Source organism: Ixodes scapularis, unplaced genomic scaffold (genome assembly GCF_016920785.2).
Source record: "Ixodes scapularis isolate PalLabHiFi unplaced genomic scaffold, ASM1692078v2 PGA_scaffold5__190_contigs__length_132052651, whole genome shotgun sequence".
Taxonomy (NCBI): Eukaryota; Metazoa; Arthropoda; class Arachnida; order Ixodida; family Ixodidae; genus Ixodes; species Ixodes scapularis.
In genome coordinates, this window is record NW_024609880.1 from 60,417,884 (window position 1) to 60,442,776 (window position 24,893).

Here is a 24,893-nt window from a genome sequence, read left to right on the forward strand (position 1 = left end):
TTCCATCTGATCAATCACCTATCTCGGTGATATCTGCGGACTCGTTTATATTATCCCTCAAATGGTGCAAAAGTTCGGCAACGAAGGGCATTTAATTTATAATTAGTTTTACTGCAATATTTTGTTATTTATGAGATCTAGGAAATTGATTTTACATAAATAAAATTGTCTCCGGACTAGAACACCAGAACCTTTTCGTACACAAACTGTCATCCTCCGTGGGTTCCACAACTTGTTCTGCTGCGGCAACATCTTCCACAGGAGAGCTGTCCGAAATCCCGCTGCTGCTCGTGTTTTCCTGTACTATCAGGAGGTCCAATTGTAGGGAAATGGGAGGTTGTGGCACCTGCTGTGGATTTGCAGCAGCATGCCTTTCACCTGAAAGTTAAAAATTTATTAAAATGGCGCATTGACTAATGCTGATGATTCGGCTAGCTGGTAGTTCATTCCCCAAATACGCACAGCGCACAGTCACCGACAAAGTACAAGATGACTAACAGACAGCAGTGCTGACCTACATTGAACTTTTACTGGTGCCTACTTCGAGTATGCCAACGGTAAACAAGCCAAGGTAAGGAAAATACATACAAAAGGAGAAGTAACATGAGTGGCGTAATAAACAAGGCAGGAAAAATGCAATTTAGTCAGGGAAATGTACAATGTAGCCGTTAGGATAACATGCTGAACTGAGTTACTTATGTCAAATAACACTGACACTGGGAATTGAGCAAATTGTACTACTGTAAAACTTCTGATTCTCACAGCCCCATTTTTTTTCTACGGATCGGGCAAAGAGACATTTGCGACCACTAAATTTCGCAAATTCTGGACGAGGCAATTCAGGGCTTCTAGAGGCCGGTATTTCGCTTGCCCCTAAATTTCGCGTAATTCGCAAAATTTATAGGCACCGGGAAAAAAAAGGGGGCTACAGTATCCTTTCTGGTTACCATGGAACGCTATTTCTAGTTGGTGCTCGTGCTCTATCAAAAATAAGCGCATGGGTGACCCAGCCAGTCCACGGTGTCCGAGTTCCACCCCTACCACGCACGTGTACAGGCAGGCATCTGAAGGTTTCAGAACGAGGACGTGCACAACCGGCGACTTGTGCGCGTGCGGCACGCGCACGTAGGGGTTGCAGCACATCGCCACTCGTCCAAGAGCCCCCGGCATGAATGCCGTTCCAAATTCCAGTGAGAGATGAACGTCAGTGCTAGCTCATCAACGTGCGAGGAACAGAACTTTATAAACACTTACGCCGGCGTCTCGCCGCCGCTTCGCCCGGTCGCCTTGTGTCGTGGGGACGCACGGGAAGGTTCAGCGACGGAATTGCCTCCGGTGACAATTTTCGGTACTTGTAACCTAGATATAAAATTAAATGGGACTACGCGCTCACAGAATGTACGCGTCGCACCGGTGTCGGACTTACCCAGAGATTTGTAGACAGGGTAGACGAAGTCCTGCTCATCGAAGTGCTTGCTGCACACAACGGTCGACGCTGACGGCGCCTTCCCCATTCTTAATTTAATCATCCATTCCTTCTTTTTTCTCGATGACTTTGGGTAGAAGTGAAAACTGACACCGGGTTCTTTTCGAGACGTGCATTGCGGCACGGAACAGAATGTTACCATCTCCAAAGCGAATGTACGAGGACAGGGGCAAGGCGAAATCGGGAAGGAACCGGGAGAGCGCTCCCCGCCGTGACGTCACGGCACACTTCACCCAATCAGGGCGCTGCGACCGCAGCGACGCTTGTGCTCGCTCTCGGGGCTAATACCTTCTGGGATTGCCTTCAACAATTATGAGTTCAAAATTATGTGCCATTTATTTGTGACACTAATATCGTCTAGCATCACTCTCTGAGGATAAAAATTGGAACCAAATTTCAAGCAAAACACCGTATTTTGTTAAGCCAGTGCAGTAATAGGTGAAAATATAAAAAATTAACTATGATTTAGAGCGACTATTTTGAATCAATATTAGCTAATTTATGAAAGTTACGACGTTGGTTCTCCACGCCAACTTCCAGACGCTTGTATGAAAGTGGAAGAAATAGCTGCACCTCGAACGATTTATAAGTCATGGTCTCTTATTTAAAAAAGGCAAAGGCCTTTAAAATAGCTGATAAATTAACAGCAGCTGTTCATAGGTTTATTAAATTTACTTAATACTATGTATTAGTTGCGCGGAAAAACTCTGAACCCCGGTCTCACTGAGCTGAGCGACCTGTACTAGTAAAAGGCTGTTTTCAGATTTCAAAATATTTTGTTATGCATCCTGCGTAAAATTACTGACTGCTTCGTAGTAAATACCATTGGTTGCGATCCTGCGGAACATTGTTTTCGTCATCACAAGACCTCATTTTTCTGCTACTGACTTATAAATTGAGACAAGGGATGCTGCCTTGTCATCCAGGTGGAACGCAAAACTTCTGCAATGATTTCGGTGCTGCCATTGCGAACTCTAATGAAAGCAGACGCACTTTGTCACGAGCTTTCACTCGTTGTCGAGGAGCCTACATATTTTATGATGCATGCGCCTTTGTTTTAATGGGTGGCCTTTTTCCTCAGCCAATTGTATTCTACGACGGCGTTCCCGAAGTTACAGTGAAAACAAATTTCACGGACACCGGAGCCCCATTTAAGCTCTTGAGTGCCAAAAGATGTGATAAACAATATACCGCAGCCGTCCCTTCTGGTAGTCTAAAACGTTGGAATGTTTCATCATTTGTTCACTGCGAGACTGAATCTTCTGGTAAACCACCGTGAAAACCGGATTGGTAATATATAATTTAAATTAAATGACAGATGAAAGAAAGCTATTTTATTAAGATAATTTTGACAAGATAATCTGACAGACTTAAGATTTATTACAAAACCTCCTTTATCAAACTTTTTCTAATGCATATGTATCACTGGGTGATACATGAACTGATGTGTGACAATTATTTCCAATAATAAGCGAGTTGAGAAACACTAATTTAGGTAGCCGACTTATTAATACTTTTTACAGCTGCAATTAAAACATTTGATTTTGCACATTTTTAGAACACATGCAAAGCAAATCTCGATCAAAGCGTGAGTATTATATACATTTCAGAAGTGACCATTTTCACGCACACCATCAAACTATCCCAAAAATTACTTTTACACTTATGACGCCACTTGTCTCAAACGTCAAAATAGTGGCTTTATAATTTCGACGTCCCCCGTCAATGCAGCTGTCACAGGGTAGCCAGTGGCAGCCGTTTCGTATTTTCGTCGTTTTGTTCCAATTAGTTTCTGATGATGTTTTCGGTGTTGTGTTGACGTTTTGACGGAGTCATGTGAGGCTGTGTCGCACTCCTATGGAAGTTCAATCCTACTTGGCAATGGAAATATCTTATTCAGCGTGTATGCTGGACTGCCTCCAAAGTATATTCTCTCGATCGTGAAACTCAAGGCGGCAATGTTCTGAGCTTACTCACATCACTTGAGCACACGTCTCTCTAAAAAAAATTGAATCCACAACAAAGGCAAGCTGGGTATTGCTTTATCTTGACTGCACGCAGAAAATTTAAGTGCGTACACTACGTTATATTGAGAGATCGGTACGCTTTTCGTATATCCACGCCTCCACTATCGTGCGAGCGCGTCTTCTTCTGGCTGAAAGGTATTGCTTTGCATCAGGCTCCCACCCTTTATTTAATCGGGTTTCGTGAGTTTGTTGTTGAATTTAGATTTTATTTTGGCTTCGTGTTTAACGAGCGGGTTACCTATGAAATGATCGAGATATTAAATAAAATTTTGCTAATGCAAACGTTGTCTTCTTGATGTTTCTCGAGCGGTGCGAACGAACAACATAGTCGGCGTCGTAGTTGTTAGATACACGCATTTTCCGACAGCAAATATCGTCCAATCAACTGCAAACGTTATGAAACAATATTCAACTCCTTTGTCAATAGAAAACACGTGAAATAAATATTGAAAAGCAACTGTGGCGCATTCTAATGTTTAGCACAACCAAGAAAACGCTGCTTGCGGCCTGGTAGCTGAAGTTGTACTTTGATAAATGTTTTTCCCATTCCGGATTACTTAAAATGTCAAAAACTGCAGTCAACTGCACATCACTTTTTTTTCCGTAAACTGGGTAGACGCGTGTTGAACCCCGAACCTGCCTGAGAGCTAGATGGTATTTTCTTGGCCGCCACCATTGACCAGGCGGACAAAGGAAAGAAACATGAACGGAGAAAACGACACGGAAAGGACAAAACATCTTTGCTCCGTCCTCCTCGTTTCCGCAGGTCATGTTGCTGTCCTTTAACTTCATAACGTTATCAGCACACCCGAATTTGTTAGGCCCTTCGATTAAATTTCAGTCGTGACTTTGTATCCACCGAGGGTTTGAAGAGTTCAAAATTTAAGACGTCGAATAAAAAATAAAATCTTGTCAAAATATAAAAAAGGACGTCAAAATTATTTTCAATATATTTTCGCTTATTCAGAGAGTTGTGTCGCGAACCTCAAAATAATAGTCCGACTTATTTTGATCGGGGACGTCGAAATTGGCACCACCATGTCTTAACGTATACAATCTTATAAAGTAAATATATTATTAACATATTGATATATATATGTTGAATAAGTGATAAAAGTTCTACAGTCTTTATTTAATAAATATGTGTTAACCTCACATTTTCCTCAAGAGTGAAGTTGTAGATTCCTAAATTTACCTCTATGTATATCATTTTTTTAGATCACGCAATACTGTAAGTTATGACTATAAGCTAGCAGCCCTGTATATTTTGAATAAAATGTTCTTCGAAAATAAATCTATATTATTAAAAAAAATATCACATACATATTCCGCAAAGCAGCAAGCTTAGTCTTGGCGGATTCTATCTGTCAATTTAGCCAATTAATACATTTATTCGCCCAGATTGTACTTTGGTGTCGTAGCTAAATGAGGAGTATCCGTTACAACAGCCACTAAAGGTGGGGTAGGGTGGTTTTATTAAGGTAGTTCCTTCAGTTTTCATTCATAATATATGAACGGGGAAAGTCACGCCGAGCATACCGAATCAGCGCCGACTCTCTGCTTGCTTGTATAATGCATGGTGTCGCTATCCGTTACGATCCCTCAAAGATTACGAAATGCTTGATCTGGACGCGTTAAGATTTTAAAAAAGGATATCCTCTTTTTTTTTTTATTGGTCGAACACTTGTTTAAGGAAAGATATGCCACGGTCGGTGTGACCTAAGATCACTATAAAAGCGTCGCGGAGAAGAGATCTTGCATCTAACCCTTCGTTGTGAACAAGGAGAGAAGATCTTCCACCTTCCACCATGTTCTCCAAGGTGCGCCATCTTTGCGTACAATTTTTGGGGCCTTTGGTTACCTGATGTGATCTGCCGGTCCACTGAAAGAAATAGCTCGCTCATGGATTACTGTCTCCTTACAGGTTCTTCTGTGCTGCCTCTTCGCCTACGTGGCTGCCGGCGTTGTGGAAGAATATGTAAGTGGAACATCGTCATGCACGACATAGGAAAAACTAGTGAAAATCATATTATTTATGAAAAAAGTTTTATCAAACCCGAATAATAATTTCGTGTGGCACGTTCAAATAGTTGAATCCTTGGGTTTATTATGGACGTGTGTACATTAGTTACGCGCAAATAAGCCATAATACAGTCATCTCAGATTTTATGAAGCGGCAGGTAGAGGTATGATTAATATAAATTATGTGTATTGCATTCGGTTTCACCATTTCTAAAACCGCTCCTTAAGATATATTTTGATTTTTTCCCCAATGCGATTCCTTTTTTTCTAGCTTATTTTAACAACGTTTATATACTACCGTTAGAGAGACACACAACCACCGTGTCGTGCATTTACGTTTTCAAACGTTTTCTCAGGTTTTTAAAATATCCAACTACCAGTTGGACTTATTATTCAGCTCTGAAACAAACCTGTTGAAGTTATTTCAGAATTACTTTAATTTTTTTTTTAATTAGTGGGAGTAAAAATGCCTGTGCAATTAACAAAGTAGTCAAAAACCCATCTTATTACCAGGGAAAACCCATATTAAACTATGGCTTGCCAATTTCTTGGGTGACAGAAAGGAACATTTCAGATCATAGGGTGCCTTAAAGCCTGTAAGCAATGAAACGTTACGTAGTGTGCAATCAGACCGATTTCACGTATTCATGCATACATATTTCTGGAATGTTCGTTTATGTTGTGTCTGTAAACATACACGAAATTGTTAGGTATTTGTTTTGACCGTCTGCCCGAAATAACACACAGCTCGACCCTCCAAATGAATATTTTTCTACCACATACTGATGATTCTTTTGATTTATTTGAACATAAAGGGACTAAAAAAATATCTCGCCGCTATGCTTCGTCGTAAAGTTGCCGTGACCCGTGCTAATGCGTAAGATTAAGAGTGTTCGTGAACAGAACAAAACAGCTCAATAATCTTTTTCACCCTTGCAGCCACCTCAGCCATACAGCTTCGCCTACGATAACACCGACGAGTTCGGCACCCGCATCGCCCACGAGGAGAACGCCGACGCCAACAACGCTAGGGTGGGATCCTACAGCTACTCTGACGCCTCCGGCATCACCCGTACCGTGAGGTACACTGCCGACGCCAGTGGCTTCCACGCCACCGTCGAGACCAACGAGCCAGGCACCAAGTCCTCCGCCCCAGCCGACGTGGAGTACGCCTCCTCTGCCGTTGAGGGCCCAGCCCCAGTTGCCGTCAAGGCCCCTGTCGCCGTTCACGCCGCCCCAGTCACCGTCCACGCCGTTCACGCTGCTCCAGTTGTGCACGCTGTGCACGCTGCCCCAGTGGTTCACGCAGTGCACGCTTCTCCAGTGGCCTTCCACGCCGCTCCAGTCTCCTATGCCCTCTCTCACGCTCCCCTCACCTACACTCTTGGCCGTGCCAAGAGCGCCTAAGGTGAAGGTTAGTTAGGTAAAACAATTGTTATCTAGAGTATTTTTTTATTGAGCAACGTAAGACACTGTTCTGAGCGATGCCGAAACTTCGCTAGTTTCAAGGTATTCGTTCGAGAGTGTCTCTTTATTAGCCTTCTGTCCTCGAAGTCCTCAACTACATTGTCTCAAGTTGACTAAATATTTAAATAAAACTATGAAAATTAAGTTCTCTGCTTGTTCTTTTTAGTTGTTCCAGCAATGATTGCGAGTGTTTTGTTCAATTGGTCACGTTACTGTACTAAGAGCGATATGATCAATAATGACGTAGTTGAAGTAATTGTTAAACATAGGAAAGAGAGGCCCTTCACCTTAGAGAGACTAAGACGGGAGAGTTGGCGATGGGTAGTACAGTTACACTGACTTGGCATGTCGTAATGCCGCAGTAAGCTATGTCAAAAACTAAGTTGTTTAATGTTTTAGTGTGTTATGTCTGCTAGCTGTCCTATATGAATCTGTAATATTTATGATTTTACCTTTAGTGCGAAGCTGAAGACGTTCTTGAAAACAAAACGACTTAGAGGTGAATTCTCAAGTATTTTTATTTCATACTTATGAATACCGCGTTCGTTATCCTCGAATATGTAACTAAAGGCGAGAAAACACAAAAGACCTCCGACAAGTCGTTAGGGTAAGGTTGGGTAAAATAAAGCACAGGTTAAAATGCAACAGTTTGTGCTTATCAACATCCACCTCCCAGACAAGTAATCGGAGTAGTTGCAAATTTCACTGAGCGGTGCCGCAGCCTGCCCACTTTGCGCAGAAAAACGTAAGAGCTGTCGGCGAGGGTGTTCCGGACAAAATAAATACGGAGTTGAGGTTGACGAGTTTCCCCTCTGCCAAAAAGGCGCAAATTTATGCTCGAGGTTTCGCTTCGAGACATGCAGCCCGGTTGTGACCAACTATTCTGCCAAGGTAAACTCTATTTTTACTGGTATCCTACTTAGCTCCATGTGAACCAAATTTGTGCTATCTCTGAGTACTTTTTTTTAACAAAGTAGGTATTTACGTAACAGTATACGCGCGGGGCAAAAGGCGACAATTTTACATTCTTTGACACACATGTCAATAACGCAGTTTTCTTCTGGTTACTCATGAGCCATTAATGTATTTTTTCGATGTCTACACTCTAAAAAAAAAGTTGGCCTAAAGGGACTAACGGCAGCATTTGGTCCTCTGAACTCCCAGTTGCTCCCCGAAAGGACCATCTGGCTCAAGCTAGGTACCGTGCGCAAACGCTGGGGACTAATTGCACTTGACTGGGACGAACCGATAGGCGTGCGCGAGCAAAAGCATCCGTTAGTCCCCCTCAGACAGGGTGCATCTGTATGATTTAGTCCACAAAGGCAGACGGAATGTTTTCCAGGAGGACGGATGCTATTTCGCTTGTCTTGGGGATCTGCGAGACTCAGCCCAGCACGGCTCGAAGTGCTGACAAAACTCGGACGAAACTGGCGAATTTGTTTAATGTGCCACGAACGTTAAGACATTACATGGTAGAGCTTCACGCGTTGTGTGAATGCGAGTGAACGAATGTGTTGACTCGACTTCACCCAACTATCTCGTCAAAAAGGATCTGTTGACATTTCACAAGTCTCATTTACGTAATTTGCCTTCGCGCAAAAAATGTGCATTTATCCAAACGGAACACCTCCAAATACTAACACTTTTTTTCTTTTTAAAATTAAACGTAACAGTTTGTAGAAGCCCCGCTTTTAACACCGGAGTCTCGCAGTCAGAATAAATGGTCACTTCAATCGCTAAAACAGATCATTCCCACCGGCGATATAAGCAGTCACGCGATGCGACTAGATCGCATTGCAAAAAAAAATTAGATGGTCACACCGGCGTGTGCGATAAGCGAGTCCAACGCCTTCGTTGGCGAGTTGTTTCTCGAAAACTCTCGTTCCGAACGCCGTAGATTGGCTCAGAGGCTCCGCGACTACATCGCATCTCAAAAAAGTCGGGTCGAGAAGCGACTGCTCAAATCGCGTCGCTTTTTGGCCGCGATGGTCGCTTTTGCGATGAAAGTTATCGCGCGACTAGGTCGCATCGCCGGTGGGAACGCGCCTCCGTCTCTGCGTCACAAACCTTTCTGGGTAGCCCAATGTCCAACTCAAAATCCGCAACGACACACTTGATGCACGGCACGTTCCACTTGGAGAGCACATCCACGGGCAGTATCCAGACACCTTCATGCCATCGTCGTCGTTATTTCCAAAACAATCCAGATGAACAACGAAGACCGAATCACGCCCGGAACGTCACACCTGGCAGCACCCTACTAATACTAAACAAATGCAAACTAAAAAAAAAAGCCACTCGAGAAAGCTAAAAGAAAAAAAACGTGTTTGCTTGTACGTCACTCGACCGGCGTGTTGAAAGTGGCGACCTTCTCCCGTCCTTGGAGCTCTTCGGTGTCCTTGTGTCATGTGTAGTGGGAGCGGGAAAAGAGATTATCTTCTACGCGCACTGCCCCCTCCGCCCAATCCCCTACCCCGCATTCCTTCTTCACGCGGGGGGTTGGGCGTTGGTTGTGCAGATGGGGTCCGCCGGGAAAATGGGAAGTGTCTTTGTTTGAAAATAACCTGTTTTTAGTAAGTTGAAAGTCAAAATACAGCCTTCGTAGGAGGCTGGTCGCCTTGTGTCATCTCCGATCATGGCGGGATCCGGTTTGGATTCGCGGCGCTGAAGCACTGCACTTGATCTGTTCTGAAGTCACAAGTCAAGGGAACTCAATTAAGGTATGTCGAAGTGCTTCTGTTTATGGTGTACTTATTAACTGCGGCTTCAGAAAGTGTTTTATTTTGAGCGCGTTCTCTAGCTTGCAAAGCGCGCGCCATGCTCTATTTTTTTTTTTTTTTTGGCACCATGGTTGCTGATTTTGTTATGCAGCACAGCATATTCAATCGTATCGAGCGAAACGCCAGTTCTCCGTGGGAAAATAAGCGCCAAAAAAACACGGACAAAGAGTAGATTGACAACGACACAGGGCGCACAAAGAGTAGATTGACAACGACACAGGGCGCTAAAGAGTAGATTGACAACGACACAGGGCGCACAAAGAGTAGATTGACAACGACACAGGGCGCTGAACAGAGCCCGTTGTAATTTTCCCACGATGTACCAACTGGCCCATCTAAGCATTTTATTGCAGTTCTCCCGATGGCTTATTTTTTTTTTTTTTTGTGAGTGTGTTTCCCAGATCCTGGCAGGATCGCTTGACCATAAACGCCTGTCCACACATGCAGCGGAGCGCTACAGGCAGAGCGCTGACCTTGCGCTAAGCGCGTGCTGACGGGATCGGTCACCAGCTTTGTATCGCACGGACAAAACGCTTGCTCATGGCAAACGAAAAGTAGCTCATGACACGTGAGCAGCGCTACATCAGCGCTTCGCTCCGTGTGAGAAGCGGCATTAATGGAGATATTTATTCGATTGTAAACTAGACTTTCGCGTTGATGGCGGGAGATCGTGCCGTCACTTTGAAGCATAGTTTGAGCACGCACGCGCTGGGTCTGTAATTCGCAGCGAACGGTCTACTAAAATCTAATATTGCGCTGGTCTGCTGTCAACAGATCGCATGTTGGATGTGAACCATTGTATCATTTATGCAGCCTATTTGTTAATTTATTATGCATGTGTTATAACTTATACTTCATATATTTGTCAAGCAATTGGGTATTTACGCTGCCCTGTTACTAATAATCTGATTTCCTCCCAAACAGGCAGAAAGCTTCCGGTGCCCCAATAAACGGTGCTGGGACCACGACCGGCTTGGACAGACGTCCCAGTGTCCAAGCCATCGTCGACGCAAGTGCACTCTTCGGAATTTGCCTTATTGTGGATTCTACCGCAAAGGAACTTCGACTTCAGTCATCCTTGAATGCGATGTGTATCTACGAGGCAATAAAGCTACGTTTAACCTGAACTCCACAATTTCGTTTCGGAGATTTGTGACCCGGGACCAAATGTAAAAAATAAACCTTTAGTCCCAGGGGTCTAAATCCAAGGGCGCGACGTTTAGACCCAGGGGTCCAAGTGCAAGGGCCTAACAGTTGGTCCTCGGGGTTCATTTGAAACGGTGTAACAGTTAGTCCCAGGGGTCCAAGCGCGAGGGTCTAACAGTTCGTCTTCGAGGTTCAATTAAAACGGTGTAACAGTTGATCCCAAAGGACCAAGTGTAAGGGCCTAACAGCTAGTCCTCGAGGTGTAACTGAAAGGGTGTAACAGTTAGTCCCAACGGTGCTAGTGCGGGGGACTAACTGACGGGCGCAACAGTTGCTCCCGTTACAGTTGCTCCCCTAGGGGACTAATGGTGGTGGCAGCGCATTTGGTCCCCCGAGGGACTAAGTCGCGCTCCCTTTTTTCTTAGAGTGTAGGGTGGTCCCAAGGTACGAAAGAGAAACAAGGGCATCATGGCGCTAAAGTTACATGAAGAAAGCTCTTGGAACTCTCAAGCAACAGCGTCCCTAAATCGCACCTTAAATGGCACTGCTGCCACACTTTTCGGCGTACCAAATGGATGCGCTATAAAGGCGGGGCAAACGACTAAAAAAATATAAAGAACTGCCGCTCTACAATAAACGAGTAAGTATCCTGAGGCGCGTTCTTTCCGGCGAGAAAAAAAATTTGCTCATAGATCAATTTTTCTGTACCAAACGTAGGACAGAGAAAGAGAACAAGCAGAACGGAGAGCGGCACTGTTCTACGGTCATGTCCCCACAAGGCAAAGCTGATTTTTACGAAAGCAGACAAGAACCGACTTTCCACTTGCACCTCCCCTACCCCCCCCCCCCCCCCCCCCCCCACACACACACACAAAAAACACTGAAACCGATGTGAGACCATAGTGACCCCAGAAGAAGCGCGCAGTGTCCGAGCGTTCTGCACACCGTGGGGTACACACCACGCGAGACTGGCAGTGCCTGGGATGTAAAGAACTTTGGAGCCGAGCAGCCCCCCCCCCCCCCCCCCCCCGCATTCAGTATAGATGAAGTGCGTGAGATTCTAGGAGTGGGCTCATGAAGAGTGCGTTGGATCTCACACAGTGCGTTTCAAGTGATTTTATTGCAAAAACTGAACGCGTATCAGGTTTTTGAAGTGTGTCTCATTTTGCGCCACAGTGCGTGGAGCAAAATGAGACAGTGTGTTACTTTCGTATATTCTTGATGTGTTTGATGTTTCGCTTGTTCGCGTTGAGTAATATTTGCTGAGCATAGAGCCAAGGCATGTAAGAATATCCCTATCTTGTGTTTTTTTATTTAATTTTATAGCAAAATTAAAAATCACCATTGAACGTAAAATTGTTCGTCAAATTTCTCACCACCTTACCCTATGTCATTCTAGGATGTTTGGGCCGCCAAGCGCGTGTCGCTCGTGTGGGCAGCGAGTGCAATGGCAAGCTTGCCAAGTATATTTCCTCGTACTGACACCAATCGTGACCTCTTTTTCTAACCTTAAAGGTGCCCTCGGGAGGTTCCTGAGATTAGCCTAAATATGGCGATAACTCACTCTGCTGGCTCTAAACATCCTAGAATTCTTTAAAGCGTGAGGAATGGCGGTAAATTTCCCTATTAAAAAGCAATTAAAGATTGCAGCACACTCAGGTTATCTCCAGCGATGCGAGAAGCATGTTCCGCATGTCCCGAAGAAAAGGAACACTAAGCGTGTACATGCGAAGGATGCTCGCGCCTTCGACCACTGAAACCGCGGAATGATATATCGAATGCCCGAGGCCGCGCGGCTCGTGGCCCGTACAGACAGGACTACGATTCCACCCAGCGAGCGCGCGCTGGAGCGCTCGAGAGCTGATATCCAAACAAATTACTTCTGAAAAAAAAAAAAAAAAAAACACAAAAAAGCCAACAACAAAAACAACAACATAGTATTGTGTTTTCTCTCCGACAACAATTAACTATTATCGACGACTCTTATGTGCTTTGAAGATCTACAAAAGTCTATATATTTTGTAATACCTGGGTTTGCAATCTCAACGAAATGTCGCGTTTTTTGGCTAAAGGAACAATGCTCCTCCCATCACTGGCGACGACCTCGGTGTGTTGCGTTCCTTGATTACCTCAAAACAAAAGCGCAAGTACAGAGTTGCACAGAAACAGAAGTCACCACTGGCCCCAAAAAGAATCACACATAGTGACACAATCACAGCAGACAAAACACTCACAAAGCGCTGACCCACAACCACGGTGGAAGAAATACGTGCCCACAACTCAATCTATATCGCTTCTTTTTCTTCTATACGTTTTCGAGACATCCGTGAAAATTGACTTCTTTGTCTTCAATGACCCATGAAATCGACGTTGAATAAAAAGAAGCCAATTTTCACAAATGTATTCAAAAGCCCCCGAAGAAAAAGAACTGCAAATATGGATTCAGTTGTAAGTCAGCGCTGATTGAGTGTGTCGTCTGCTGGGATTTTGTCACTATGTGTGATTTTTTTTTTGTTTTGCGGCCAGTGTTGACGTGTGTTTGTGTGTAAATCCATAATTGCGCTGTTGTTTTGAGACATGGATAACCGATTCGCTCAGGGCGCCGTTTTTTCCAGCTTTAACTACATTTTTAATAAGGCAATTGCCCGCGAAATATTATGATTTATGAATTTGTAGGATGCTTAGAGCCCGCAGAATCAGCTATTCCTATATTTAGGCGATCTCAGAAACCTCCTCAGGGCACCTTTAAAATAGCAAGAGTTCGATTGCATACCATTGATAGGCGCTGAAGATGCGCGAAATCGGAGATTCCGAAAACTACTAATACTACGTCACGCTGTCGGAAGAAGGGGCTTCAGCGGTGCATTGAAAACATTTTTCTGCAGCCTCCGTGCACCAAATTGAGAAGTAATCTCAATATTTGTGATCCTAGATACGAGATAAGAAGGATTAAATCTGCTTCGTCAAGTACAGAACCGCTTCAGTTTCCCTTTAAGCCTGTTATTGCTTTTATTGTGTTGCTTTGACAAAGGGTGTTCCGACCGCTCCTAGTACCCTGAAATTAAGCATCTTTTTCTACAACTTTATCATAGCAAGAAACCAAAGATTACTGATTCTTAGAAAAGCAATCTCATCTTAGAAAAAATCACGTTAATTCAACCATTACGTTGAGACCATCTGCCGAATGTGAAATGCAGAGTGCTCCCTCACTAGCAAACAGTGTCCCTAATAATTTGATACCTCTTTTTTTTTATCCTTCACTGAAAGAAGTAAAACCAATCCTGACACCCATTCATCACACTTTACTGGAGCTTTAGTTCAGGTTTTCCAAATAGAAAAGAAAGCCTGATCTGAAGGCGCACATAAATGATAATATATCTTGGACAATTCAGTGTCCAGTAATTACTGGTAAAGAATAAAATTGTTTTAGTTGTGAGGAGCCCCTTAAGCTTTTGCAAAATTTCTTAGACTAGCTCCGCTCCATAAATGCATGCTCATTTACGCCATTTTTTACGTCTAAAGAAGTGTGCAACGTCGTAGAAGGAAAAGCATGTCACAAAATTAGACGAAGACAGGTAGGAATACACAGTAAGAAAAATAAATTAACCAGTTTTCCGAATACAAGCGCTGCTCTCTAGTTATGTATGTAGGGAAAAATATATTTATTATAGAAACTTTCAAATTTAACGTTTCATATTTTCAGAAGTCTTTTTCTCTTTAAAAAGAATTAGAAGAACGATCCATGCGAACAAGCGTGCCCGCTATTTTATAAATCTTGCACATAATAGGAAGGGCATATAATTTAATTACATTATACACGAAAAAAAACGCGCTGTTATTAAATTAATTGTCTGCAATCGTCGGAAGACGGTCGTGTTCCCTGAAGATGATTTTGGTTAGGAACGATGTTGCATAATAGCATTGATTCCTTTAGAGCAGGTCGTTAAGTAATCTTAAGTAGTTTAATGAGAACCTGATTAATATTTTAAAACGCCTTAAAAGGACCAATTTGTGTTACTCATTTTACAGGTTGGTCATTTTCAATATTATGTTGTGTGATTGTGTCTTTTTGTCAAATATTAGGCGCACATTAAATACTGCAAAACCGTCAAACAATCCAGTAAACAGCCAAAGAATGTACACATACAATCTGGAGGAACAATGTTTCATTGACAGCGGGTAAGTTGTGGCATAATCAAAGCGTGACGTTTTGTTCATATTTTAATTTTTATACAATCCAGGATACTGTACAAAGCAGTGCCTATTAATATTTGAAGTGGACACCCTGCAGTAGCAATTAAAATAAAATCATTTAAGAGTTGAGATGCACCAACTCACGCGTTTAATAATTATGCCTTATTTGTTTCAGATAATTACCTTGTTTGTAAGTCATGCTGTAAACGAAGCATCACTGTTGCGTTAGACACGGCGGCAAACATATAAAAGTGAGCTTTGTTCTTTTCAACGGGCAGCTTTTTGTACGATATGAAGGTTTCTTTTTAGCTTCACTTTAATGAACATATCTAATCATTACGGTGGATTTTTGGAAGTGAGGTGGGCCGAGTTCGATTTTATTGTATTTATACTTACAATATGTGCTCAAATATGTGGTCAACCAACGGAAATAGAAATAAATGAAACATTGTGGAAACTTTACATTAAACGCAATAACTAGACTCTAATAATGCAGTTGTTATGCATCTGAAGCCAAAGGACAGCCTTATAACAAAGATGGCTCGTGTTTTGCCTTTCCTAAACTAACCAGTTCTCTTGTTGCAGCCACGGCGCTTTATTGATGAAATTGACCATTAGACGTGACAAAAGTGAATGTCAATGATCCACTAAAACAGTCACTAACAGAGACGAATATCGTGATTGTAGCTACTTATGATAAATAAACCTGTAAGCAGCCTAGAAATAATAATGCGTTTCCTAGTTGCCAAAGTCACAAATATGTGATTTTTATCCGTTTGAAGATTAAAGCTACTTTTTTCATTCATACCTTAAAGTCAATGACCTCTTATAGAATTATATTTCTTTCGTTGGAGTGACATGGCATATCCCAATTTTGGTGCAAGGAACTTACAGTTTATTGATCGATTACTCGTTCGTATTTCTCTAGTTAGAGGAATAACGCACATGGGCGATTCTTTCAGCGAGAAACCAGTAAAGGTATTTCGCCGGAGTTTTAAGTAAACATGTGCCCACAATGCCCATTCTGCATCTACACCGGCTCGAGGTGAAGGGTTTCTGCTAACTAGGAGCGTCAAATTAACAGGCTGGGAAGGACAAGGAGATATGCTTTCTTTGATATGCGGATATTCTCGAACATTGTAATCAAGAGGCCTCCATTCTTCTGTAATTTCCCAGCAAGTATAACAACTACCAAAATAAAACAAGCTTGTGTGGTGAGAGTAGCGTTCAGTTTTTCTTCTTATTCTGGAATATCTTCCCTGTGTGAGTATACAGCAAGATAGCGGGAGAAGCGCATCCACTTTATCGTAAACAATATAGCGGGTTGTTCAACATGCTCTTTCCTTAGTGATGAAATTCCCTGTCTACCACGCATTAAATCGACTTTCAGAGCCAGTCACATCAAAGCAAACAATGAAATAATATCATACGACCATCCAATCTTTGTTTTGAATGTAAGATCAATTACATTATTTAATATTGCTTTTTTTATACCTTGTAGAGGGTATGTGTATTGCGTATTATTTCATGCGTAACTGGTAAAACTTTTCAGTTAGTTCATAAATATTACTTTCAGCTTTACTTGCAGATCCCAGGCTGCAGTGTAAAAATGGTTTTGGTTAGGTTTAAAAATTGCCGAACGTTACTCAGTATGACAGCATGCCGGTACTAGATGGATGCAAATATTATACACAGTGTTTAGCGACTTGAATAATCGGCCTGGCTGTGCTTTGATACACACAGCCAGAAAACAAAACGAGTGCAGCTCCACATAATGAGGGGACTGCTAACGGCCAGAATTAATATTTCTTTGTTCATTTTCTCTTCTTTCTTTAAAGTTACGTTCCTAAATTTCCTCCATTCATCTCCGTCAATTTAATTTCAAGTTTGACACTAGGAATTATATTTGATATATGTGAGCTACAATACTTTCCTCGATAGAAGTACATTTTGACAAGTGAAATAAACAACACATTTACAAAGCAGCAACCTCATTAATGTTATTGTTATTATCATTACCATAATATTAATTATAAAATCGAGCAATCGGTTTTTTCCGAATGCTTTCCATATTTTTAACGAAAATCAAATAATTTAGCGCCCTCTACAGTCGGTAACCGACCGGAGGCTCAGGTTAAGGACCAGAAAACTTCGCAAGAACGATCCCCACCCAAGACCAGGTCAGTACAGTCTTTTTGGCTCCAGATCCAGGTCAGGCCTCGGCAATTTCAGCGGTCCAGGCTCTCGCTGCACTCGCTGTACGCCAGCTCAACTATAACGTCATTATTCGCGGTGTGCTGACAATGGTTCCGGTTAAATCTGTGCAAACCATCTGCGCTGTAAATGGAATCGCAGGATCTATGACGCCACTGGCTGAGATAACTGAGCTGTGGCTGTTCTACTAGATCGCCTCTATCATTCACCATTTGAGTTCCAGCCAAGTGTGCGCTTCTGTCTGCCTCTGAGCGACCGAGCCTGAAAGATTCCTATCATTTCCACCGAACACTTTTGAGTCGTCCCCGGAGACGCCCTTCTGTGTGTATGTGCAGTGTGGTGTCATCTCAACCAGGCTGCTTCCTGTAAGCCCGTACTTCTACTATTCCGGCACTTTTGTCGTCGTCCTCTTTGCTGCTGATTGGAAACTCGACAATACAAAATGTCCCCACCTACCGTCTGTGATGTGTGTGATGTGTCCGAGCCGAAGGATGGAAGACATGAAGTGTGTGCGGAATGTCATAGCGTCCTTCATTTGGGACAGTGTGCTGGTATTGCCGACGCTACCTTCACGACGATGGGTGCCTCAAAACGTGAGAAGTGGAGATGTAGGAGATGTCGGAGTGGTGACAGTCGCTCGGGCGCAGGGGCTGCGGATGCTGTGTCTCAAGACGACCCCTTCGCTTTCTCGGCGCAGCTTGCATCTGTCAACCAAAAGCTGGATATGCTACTTTCTTTAAAAGAAAGTGTTGACACTCTTCTTACCCTGCCAGCAAAAGTCGACGCTCTCCTGGCGTTGAGATCCGCAGTGGAATGGCTGCGGACTACCGTTGACGCTGTTGAGAAGTCAGTTACTTTCCTTAACGACAAGTATGGCTCCGTGGTGTCAGACCTCGCAGCTCAAAAACAACTGACAAAGAACATGGAGGCCGAAGTCGGGACACTTCGGAACACGGTGAACGAACAGGCTAATTCTATCTGCCTGCTTCAGACAGAAATCAATGAGCTCGACTAACAACAGCGTTTGTCTAATATGGAAATTCAGGGCCTACCCTCCACTCCAAAAGAAAACTTGAGTGTGGTTCTGTGTGATCTTCCCTCGAAGATCGGCCTCTCCCAATTTCAACCATCTGACGTTCCCTCCGCTCGGCGTCTACCCCCTAAGAAAACAGACAAACCTGGCACTGCTACATTAATTTTGGTCAGCTTTGCGTCGGTTTCCCTAAAGGAACAATGGATGGGTTGCCATGGGCGACTAGGGGAACTCAGCCACGCCGGACTGGCACCCAAAATATTTTTCAACAAAAACCTCTCTCGGTCTAACCATGAGCTTTTCTGGAAGGCGAGGATGAAAGGAAAGAAGAAGCAGTACAAGTACATTTGGACGAAAAACGGGCAAATCTATGCACAAAAAAGCGACAGTACAACTGTCCTATGGATTGCCTCCGTAGGGGATATTGAATTGGTTTAAACCTGGCAGCTACATTTGCGCAGTATAGTAACTTCTTGTACTTTCAGACTTCGCTCAACAAAAGAAAGGAGAGCACTTTTATATGTTTGCACGTGAACATACCAAGCCTCCGCAAATACTGGGATAATTTTCGAATAATCGTTCGAAACATAATGTTTCATGTCGATGCGTTTATTTTTACAGAAATCAATATTCTGGAGTTTATGCTGTGTCAATACGCCCTTACAGATTACAATACTTTTTTTTCCACACGATCGAAACGCAGTGGCGGGGGGATTGCGGCATATGTTCCTCAAATATGGCAAGTTTCTCACCTCGATTTAAATTTTTCTCACAGTGAGGTCCTTTCCCTAAAACTTGATAATTCGAATTTCTCTATTTCTCTTCTTTGTATTTATAGGCCTCTGCGGAAAGTGCTCGACTGTTTCTTGGTGAGCTTGAATCAACACTTTGCAATTTCTCCTCTATGCAATACCCTTGTCTGGTAGGCGACTTTAATATCAACGTATTAAACACAACGAACCCTATTGTGTGTGACTACTTAAATATGTTATCTAATTCTGCTTTTGAATGTGTTATTTCGGCTCCAACACGAGAAGAGATCTTAGGGACCAAATTAGTCTTTTCATGCATTGACCACATTTCCATACGAACTGCGAATGCTCAAGTGGAATCTGCTGTAATTCTCGAAAAGTTAGCCGATCACTACTTCGTGGCATGTCGACTAACAGATAATTTAGCTTTCGAACCTGAATGTGGAGCTTCACGACAAGTTTAGTTTATTGATATTGTTTTGTTTGACAAATTGGTTGCCTCGTATGATTGGAAAGGCTTTCTAAGTTCAGTTAACACTACCAACGTGTATCCAAGGTTCGTGGAGGCTTTTAAAAACTTTACCGAATCTGCAAAAATAACTGTAATTCTAAGTAGACGTAGACCTAACCGTCAGTGGCTCAGCTCTTATATCCTTAAACTAATTAAGGAAAAGGACCTTCTTTGGAAACGATGCCGGAGGTCTCCTAATAACAATGATTTGCGTAATGAGTTTCGACAAGTTAGAAGTAAGGAAAACGCAGTAATTCGCTCTGCAAAGCGAATATATTTCATACCAAAATTTGAGAAATCAAGGTTTAGCTCGGCTAGGACATGGTCGCTGATTAATCAATCTCGAGGTACTGGTGCTGAGCGTTCCATTGATGACGCTGTCGAAAGAAATTTTGGTTCACTCACATTCTCACTAGCAACGATTTCAACAACTTCTTTGCTAAATTTTCTGGCGTGTGTTGATAACTCGTGCACACTGAATGATACGTCCTTAAAGTCAGTTTTTCTTCCCTCTTTAAATGAGATTGATCTCCATTCTATGTTGTTTAGTTTCAAAGCAAGCAAGTCCCCTGGGACTGATAGCATTCGCGCATATGATCTGCAGAGATATTTCACACGAAGTAAGGATGTTATTCTAGTCATGCTTAATAGCTTTATTACTTTTGCCAACATACCTGATGGCCTAAAGGTTGCCATTGTCAGACCCATCTTCAAAGGAGGCGCCCGATCGAAAATCGAGAATTATCGCCCTATTTCTTTATTACCAATTTTAGGCCAAAGTCTCGAGAAACACCTCTTTCAGTCGATGCTTAGCTTTTTGGATGCAAATGAAATCTTTTCACCAACTCAGTACGGTTTCATTGCTGGAAAAGGCACGCAGCCAGCCCTTGAAGATTTTTCTGATAACTTATATTCCACATTTGAAAATAATATGTTCGCATGCGCGCTCTTTCTTGACCTGTCTAAGGCCTTTGACACTGTTAACCACAAACTGCTCCTAAGGAAATTACATCGCCTGGATTTTCGTGGACCTTTTTATTCTTTACTAGAAAACTTCCTTTCTCACCGTTCTCAACTCGTGTCAATCGGTGGCTTAAAGAGTTCTCTTCTTCCTCTTAAGGCGGGGGTGCCTCAAGGTTCAGTGTTATCGCCTCTACTTCTCAACATTTTTGTTAATGACATGGGTAGTGTCGTCAGTGGATGCACGCTCTGCCAATACGCCGACGATACCCTTCTTGTGTCGCATCATATTAATTTCCATGACTCTTTCAAAACACTTGAAGAGAATGCTACCCATATAATGGACTGGTTTGCTGAAAACATGATGGACATTAATAAGTCTAAAACAGAGCTAGTTTATTTTCGTAATCCTCTCAAAAGCCATCCTACTAATGTAACGTTTCTTCTTCACCGGTCTAAATGTGATCCATGTACATGTATACCAATTGAGTCGGTTAATTATGTTAAATACTTGGGTGTTTATTTTGATTTTGATATCTCGTGGAACACACATATTCAATACTTATGTAGCAAAATACGAGCTGTATCCTGCATGCGTTACAACACTAGTCTTTATACCAGTTGGTATAAGGCTGATGATAGCTCACGCACTTGCTTACAGTGTCATTCGGTACAGCGTAACCGTTTTTGGAAATTGTTCTAGACACTTGCAAACCAAAGATAATACCCTACTGAGAGGAATACTCACTAGGGGTGCATATAATACACCCTTTGTCAACAACTATGGATATTTTCAAAGCTCTCCAATTGCCAAACCTATGTTCACTGTATATTCAAACTGTTATATTACGCAACTTTTGGAATAAGGATTTCAAAACCATGTCACTTCCGTCTCGCCCTTTGCGATGCACCCCTCGTTTCAAGGTGCCACGTTGTTGGACCCGTTATGGTAAATGCACGCGCGATTATTATGTTCCGAGTTTATTCAACGCTCTGCCGGACTCAATCCTGGACATCACCTCACCGAAAGCATTGAAGAAGGAACTTAAGTGTGTTGACTTGGATATTAGTTAATGCAAGCCTAGTACCAGTGTGTGCATAGCGAATTTGCAGGGCTATTATTATTTTTTTCTCTGGCCCCTTCTTCCCCAATGACTGTGATGATATTTCTATGACTTCTGGCATTTTATTTTACATTTATTTGCTTTCCTCGTGCCATGTAGTGTCATTTTGTAACTGTGTTTCAATTTGCTTTCTGTTTTTTTTTTGGTTTTTTTTCATGTGTGTATTAATTTGCTTATTCACTGACTGTTTTTTTTTTTGTCACTGTCTGATGACAGTTACGACTTTTCCTTCTACTTTTCTTTTCCTTAATATCTTTTCCTAACGTCGTGTTTCCATTTCAGTATAGTTCTGCTGAAATTGTTTAGTTTTTACTTACTTTTTTTTGCTAAGATTATCGACAATTTTGCTTGTCGCTGATTATACTTTCATGTCTATTGGTCTAATAGTTCTGATGACATGTATGTGTAGCTTTCTGTCCTGGTAATGTTTTCCTTTGCTTCGTCGTGTTTTTTTTTTTTCTTCTACTTTTGCATTTTTACCGATCCTATTGTTCTTTTTTATTCTTTTAGGGCGTCATCACACAAACCTTTAGCTGGCTTTGATGTGCCCATACATATAACATTGCATTTGTGATGGGCAAATAAAATTATTATTATTGTTATTATTATTTATTATTATTATTAGCAGTAGTACTAGTAGCAGTAGTGTTGGTGCCTTCTATATGAATTATAGCCAGGTTACTGAATCCAGACAATTGATACACTTATTTGCCCAACATTTACTTAGTCATTGTAATTAAATTAGAAGTATCCGGCAAAAGAGCCACTGACGGTAGGGTGGTGTATTCTTATTAAGCTAGTTCCTTTAGTTTCATTTCGTAATTACGAATGGGAGATAGTCACGCCCAGCATACCAAAGCGGCGCCGACTCTCCGCTTTCTTGTATAATGCCTGCCGGCACTGTCCTTTTCGCGATATCTCAAAGATGACGACATGCTTCATCTGGACGTGGCAAGAGTTTAAAAAAGGCTATCCTATTCTTCTGATTGGTCAATCACTTGGTTAAAGGAAAGATATGCCACGGTCGGTATGCCTAAGATCAGTATAAAAGCGTCGCGGAGAAGATACCTTGAATCTAACCCTTCGTTGTGAATGAGAAGAGATCTTCCACCTTCCACCATGTTCTCCAAGGTGCGCCGTCTTTGCGGACAGTTTTTGGGACCTTTGGTTATCTGATGTGATCTGCCGGTCCACTGGAAGAAATAGCTCGCTCATGGATTACTGTCTTCTTTCAGGTGCTTCTGTGCTGCCTCTTCGCCTACGTGGCTGCCGGCGTTGTGGAAGAATACGTAAGTGAAGCAACGTCATGCACGACAAAGGGAAAACAAGTGAAAGCTATATTATTTCTTCAAAGGTTTATAGAGCCGAGGCAAACTAATTTCGTGAGGCAGGTTCAAATAGTAGAAAATTGTTTCTTTTTATTATGGAGATGTAGTCATTAGTTGCGCACAAATAACAAAAAAAAACGCTTTCGTATGTCTTATCAAGCGATGCGCCTTTCTGTTGCAGGGAGCGGTATGATTAGTAAAACTAGTGTGTTACACTCAGTTTCACTCTTTCTAAAAATCACCTCTCAGGATACGTCTTCATTTTTTTTTACTGGTGAGTAGTTTTTGCCAGCTTATTCTAAAAACGTTTATATACTAAAGTTACAGAGAAAAAAAATAAACACACAACCATTTCTGTAATTAGAAGTTTTTTGTCTGCTGTGCCAGGTTTTTAGAATATCAGACTACCAGTTGGATTTATTGTTGAACTCTGAAACAACCCTGTAGGAGTTATCTCAGAATGATCTCAAGCTGAATCTTTTTTTTTTAATAAATGAGAGTAACAAATGGCAAGGCAATTAACAAATTAGTCTCAACCCATCTTACTACAAGGGAGAAACCATATTAAACTGTGGCCTCGAATTTCTCGGGTGACACAAAAGAAGCTTTTAGATCAAAGGACACTTTAAAGCTTGTAAGCACTGAAACGTTACGTAGTGTGAAATCAGACAGATTTACCGTATTCATGCAAATATATTATTGAAAAGTTCGTTGATGTTGTGTTTGTCAACATATAGGAAGTTGTTACGTAATATTTTTGACCATCTGGCCCATGTAACACATAGATCATTACTCCAAATGAATATTCCTGGATCAGATACTGATGACTCTTTTGATTGATTTGAATATAAAGGAAGTAAATAAATATTTAGCCGCTATTCTTCGTCGTAAGTTTTCCGTGATCCGCACTAAGGCATAAGATTAAGGGTGCTCGTGAAGAGAACAAAGCAGCTCATTTGTCCTTTCACCCTTGCAGCCACCTCAGCCATACAGCTTTGCCTATGACAACACCGACGAGTTCGGCACCCGCATCGCCCACGAGGAGAGCGCCGACGCCAACAACGCTAGGGTGGGATCCTACAGCTACTCCGACGCCTCCGGCATCGCCCGTACCGTTAAGTACACCGCTGACGCCACCGGCTTCCACGCCACCGTCGAGACCAACGAGCCAGGCACTAAGTCCTCCGCCCCAGCCGACGTACAGTACGCCTCCTCCGCCGTTGAGGGCCCAGCCCCAGTTGCCGTGAAGGCCGCCCCTGTCGTCGTGAAGACCGTCCACGCTGCCCCAGTGGTCCACGCCGTGCACGCCGTGCACGCCGCACCAGTTGCCTTCCACGCCGCACCAGTCTCCTTCGCCGTTGCCCACGCTCCCCTGACCTACACCCTCGCCAAGCGCGCCTAAGTTTGCGAATTTAATATTAATACCTGGATGCATGAGATGTGCTTCTAGGGATGTAAATAAAAGACGTTCGTAAGCTCATCTGTGGCTTGGTTGGAGTGGATGCTACCCTTGAAGTTTGAAGTAAGACACTTTAGCCTAAAGCCCCCTTATACTGAAGGTAACGCGAATCCTTCTACAAAACGTTGTACTAGATAATACATCTTACTCCGTGAAAATCCTATGGCCTTGGAGTCGACAGCTTTCGCTTAATTGGAACGGATGGACACGCGCAGCCACTGGCTTTTCCCTTTTGGAATGGAGGGGGTGGCCGCCGACATCTATCGCCGTGGGCACCCTTCGAGGCAGCGGAGACAACCGTGTCTGCTGTCTTGTCGTATCTCGTATACCGGCGCGTCGGCGGCAGCCCTCTGCCTGGGTGCATCACAAGGGCCCGACAGCGTGAACAGG

The 24,893-nt window shown here is 42.8% G+C and overlaps 2 protein-coding genes across 2 annotated transcripts; both read left to right on the plus strand.

Moving 5' to 3' along the window:
- Positions 1–5,321: 5,321 nt before the first annotated feature.
- Positions 5,322–6,942, plus strand: LOC115326812 (cuticle protein 16.8-like). The gene is made up of 3 exons (XM_040211801.1): positions 5,322–5,333; positions 5,438–5,491; positions 6,475–6,942. Exons 1-3 carry the CDS (start codon positions 5,322–5,324, stop codon positions 6,940–6,942), a joined length of 534 nt encoding a protein of 177 aa, XP_040067735.1.
- A 15,845-nt stretch (positions 6,943–22,787) lies between these two features.
- Positions 22,788–24,446, plus strand: LOC115326800 (cuticle protein 10.9-like). Its single transcript, XM_040211800.1, has 3 exons — positions 22,788–22,847; positions 22,952–23,005; positions 24,021–24,446. Exons 1-3 carry the CDS (start codon positions 22,809–22,811, stop codon positions 24,444–24,446), a joined length of 519 nt encoding a protein of 172 aa, XP_040067734.1. The 5' UTR covers positions 22,788–22,808.
- The last annotated feature ends 447 nt before the right edge of the window (positions 24,447–24,893 follow it).

Coding starts and splice junctions, on each gene's coding strand:
- LOC115326812 (XM_040211801.1), top strand. Junction 5,492..6,474: donor CCGGCGTTGTGGAAGAATAT/GTAAGTGGAACA, acceptor TCACCCTTGCAG/CCACCTCAGCCATACAGCTT.
- LOC115326800 (XM_040211800.1), top strand. CDS start 22,809: ATGAGAAGAGATCTTCCACCTTCCACCATGTTCTCCAAG. Junction 22,848..22,951: donor CTTCCACCATGTTCTCCAAG/GTGCGCCGTCTT, acceptor GTCTTCTTTCAG/GTGCTTCTGTGCTGCCTCTT. Junction 23,006..24,020: donor CCGGCGTTGTGGAAGAATAC/GTAAGTGAAGCA, acceptor TCACCCTTGCAG/CCACCTCAGCCATACAGCTT.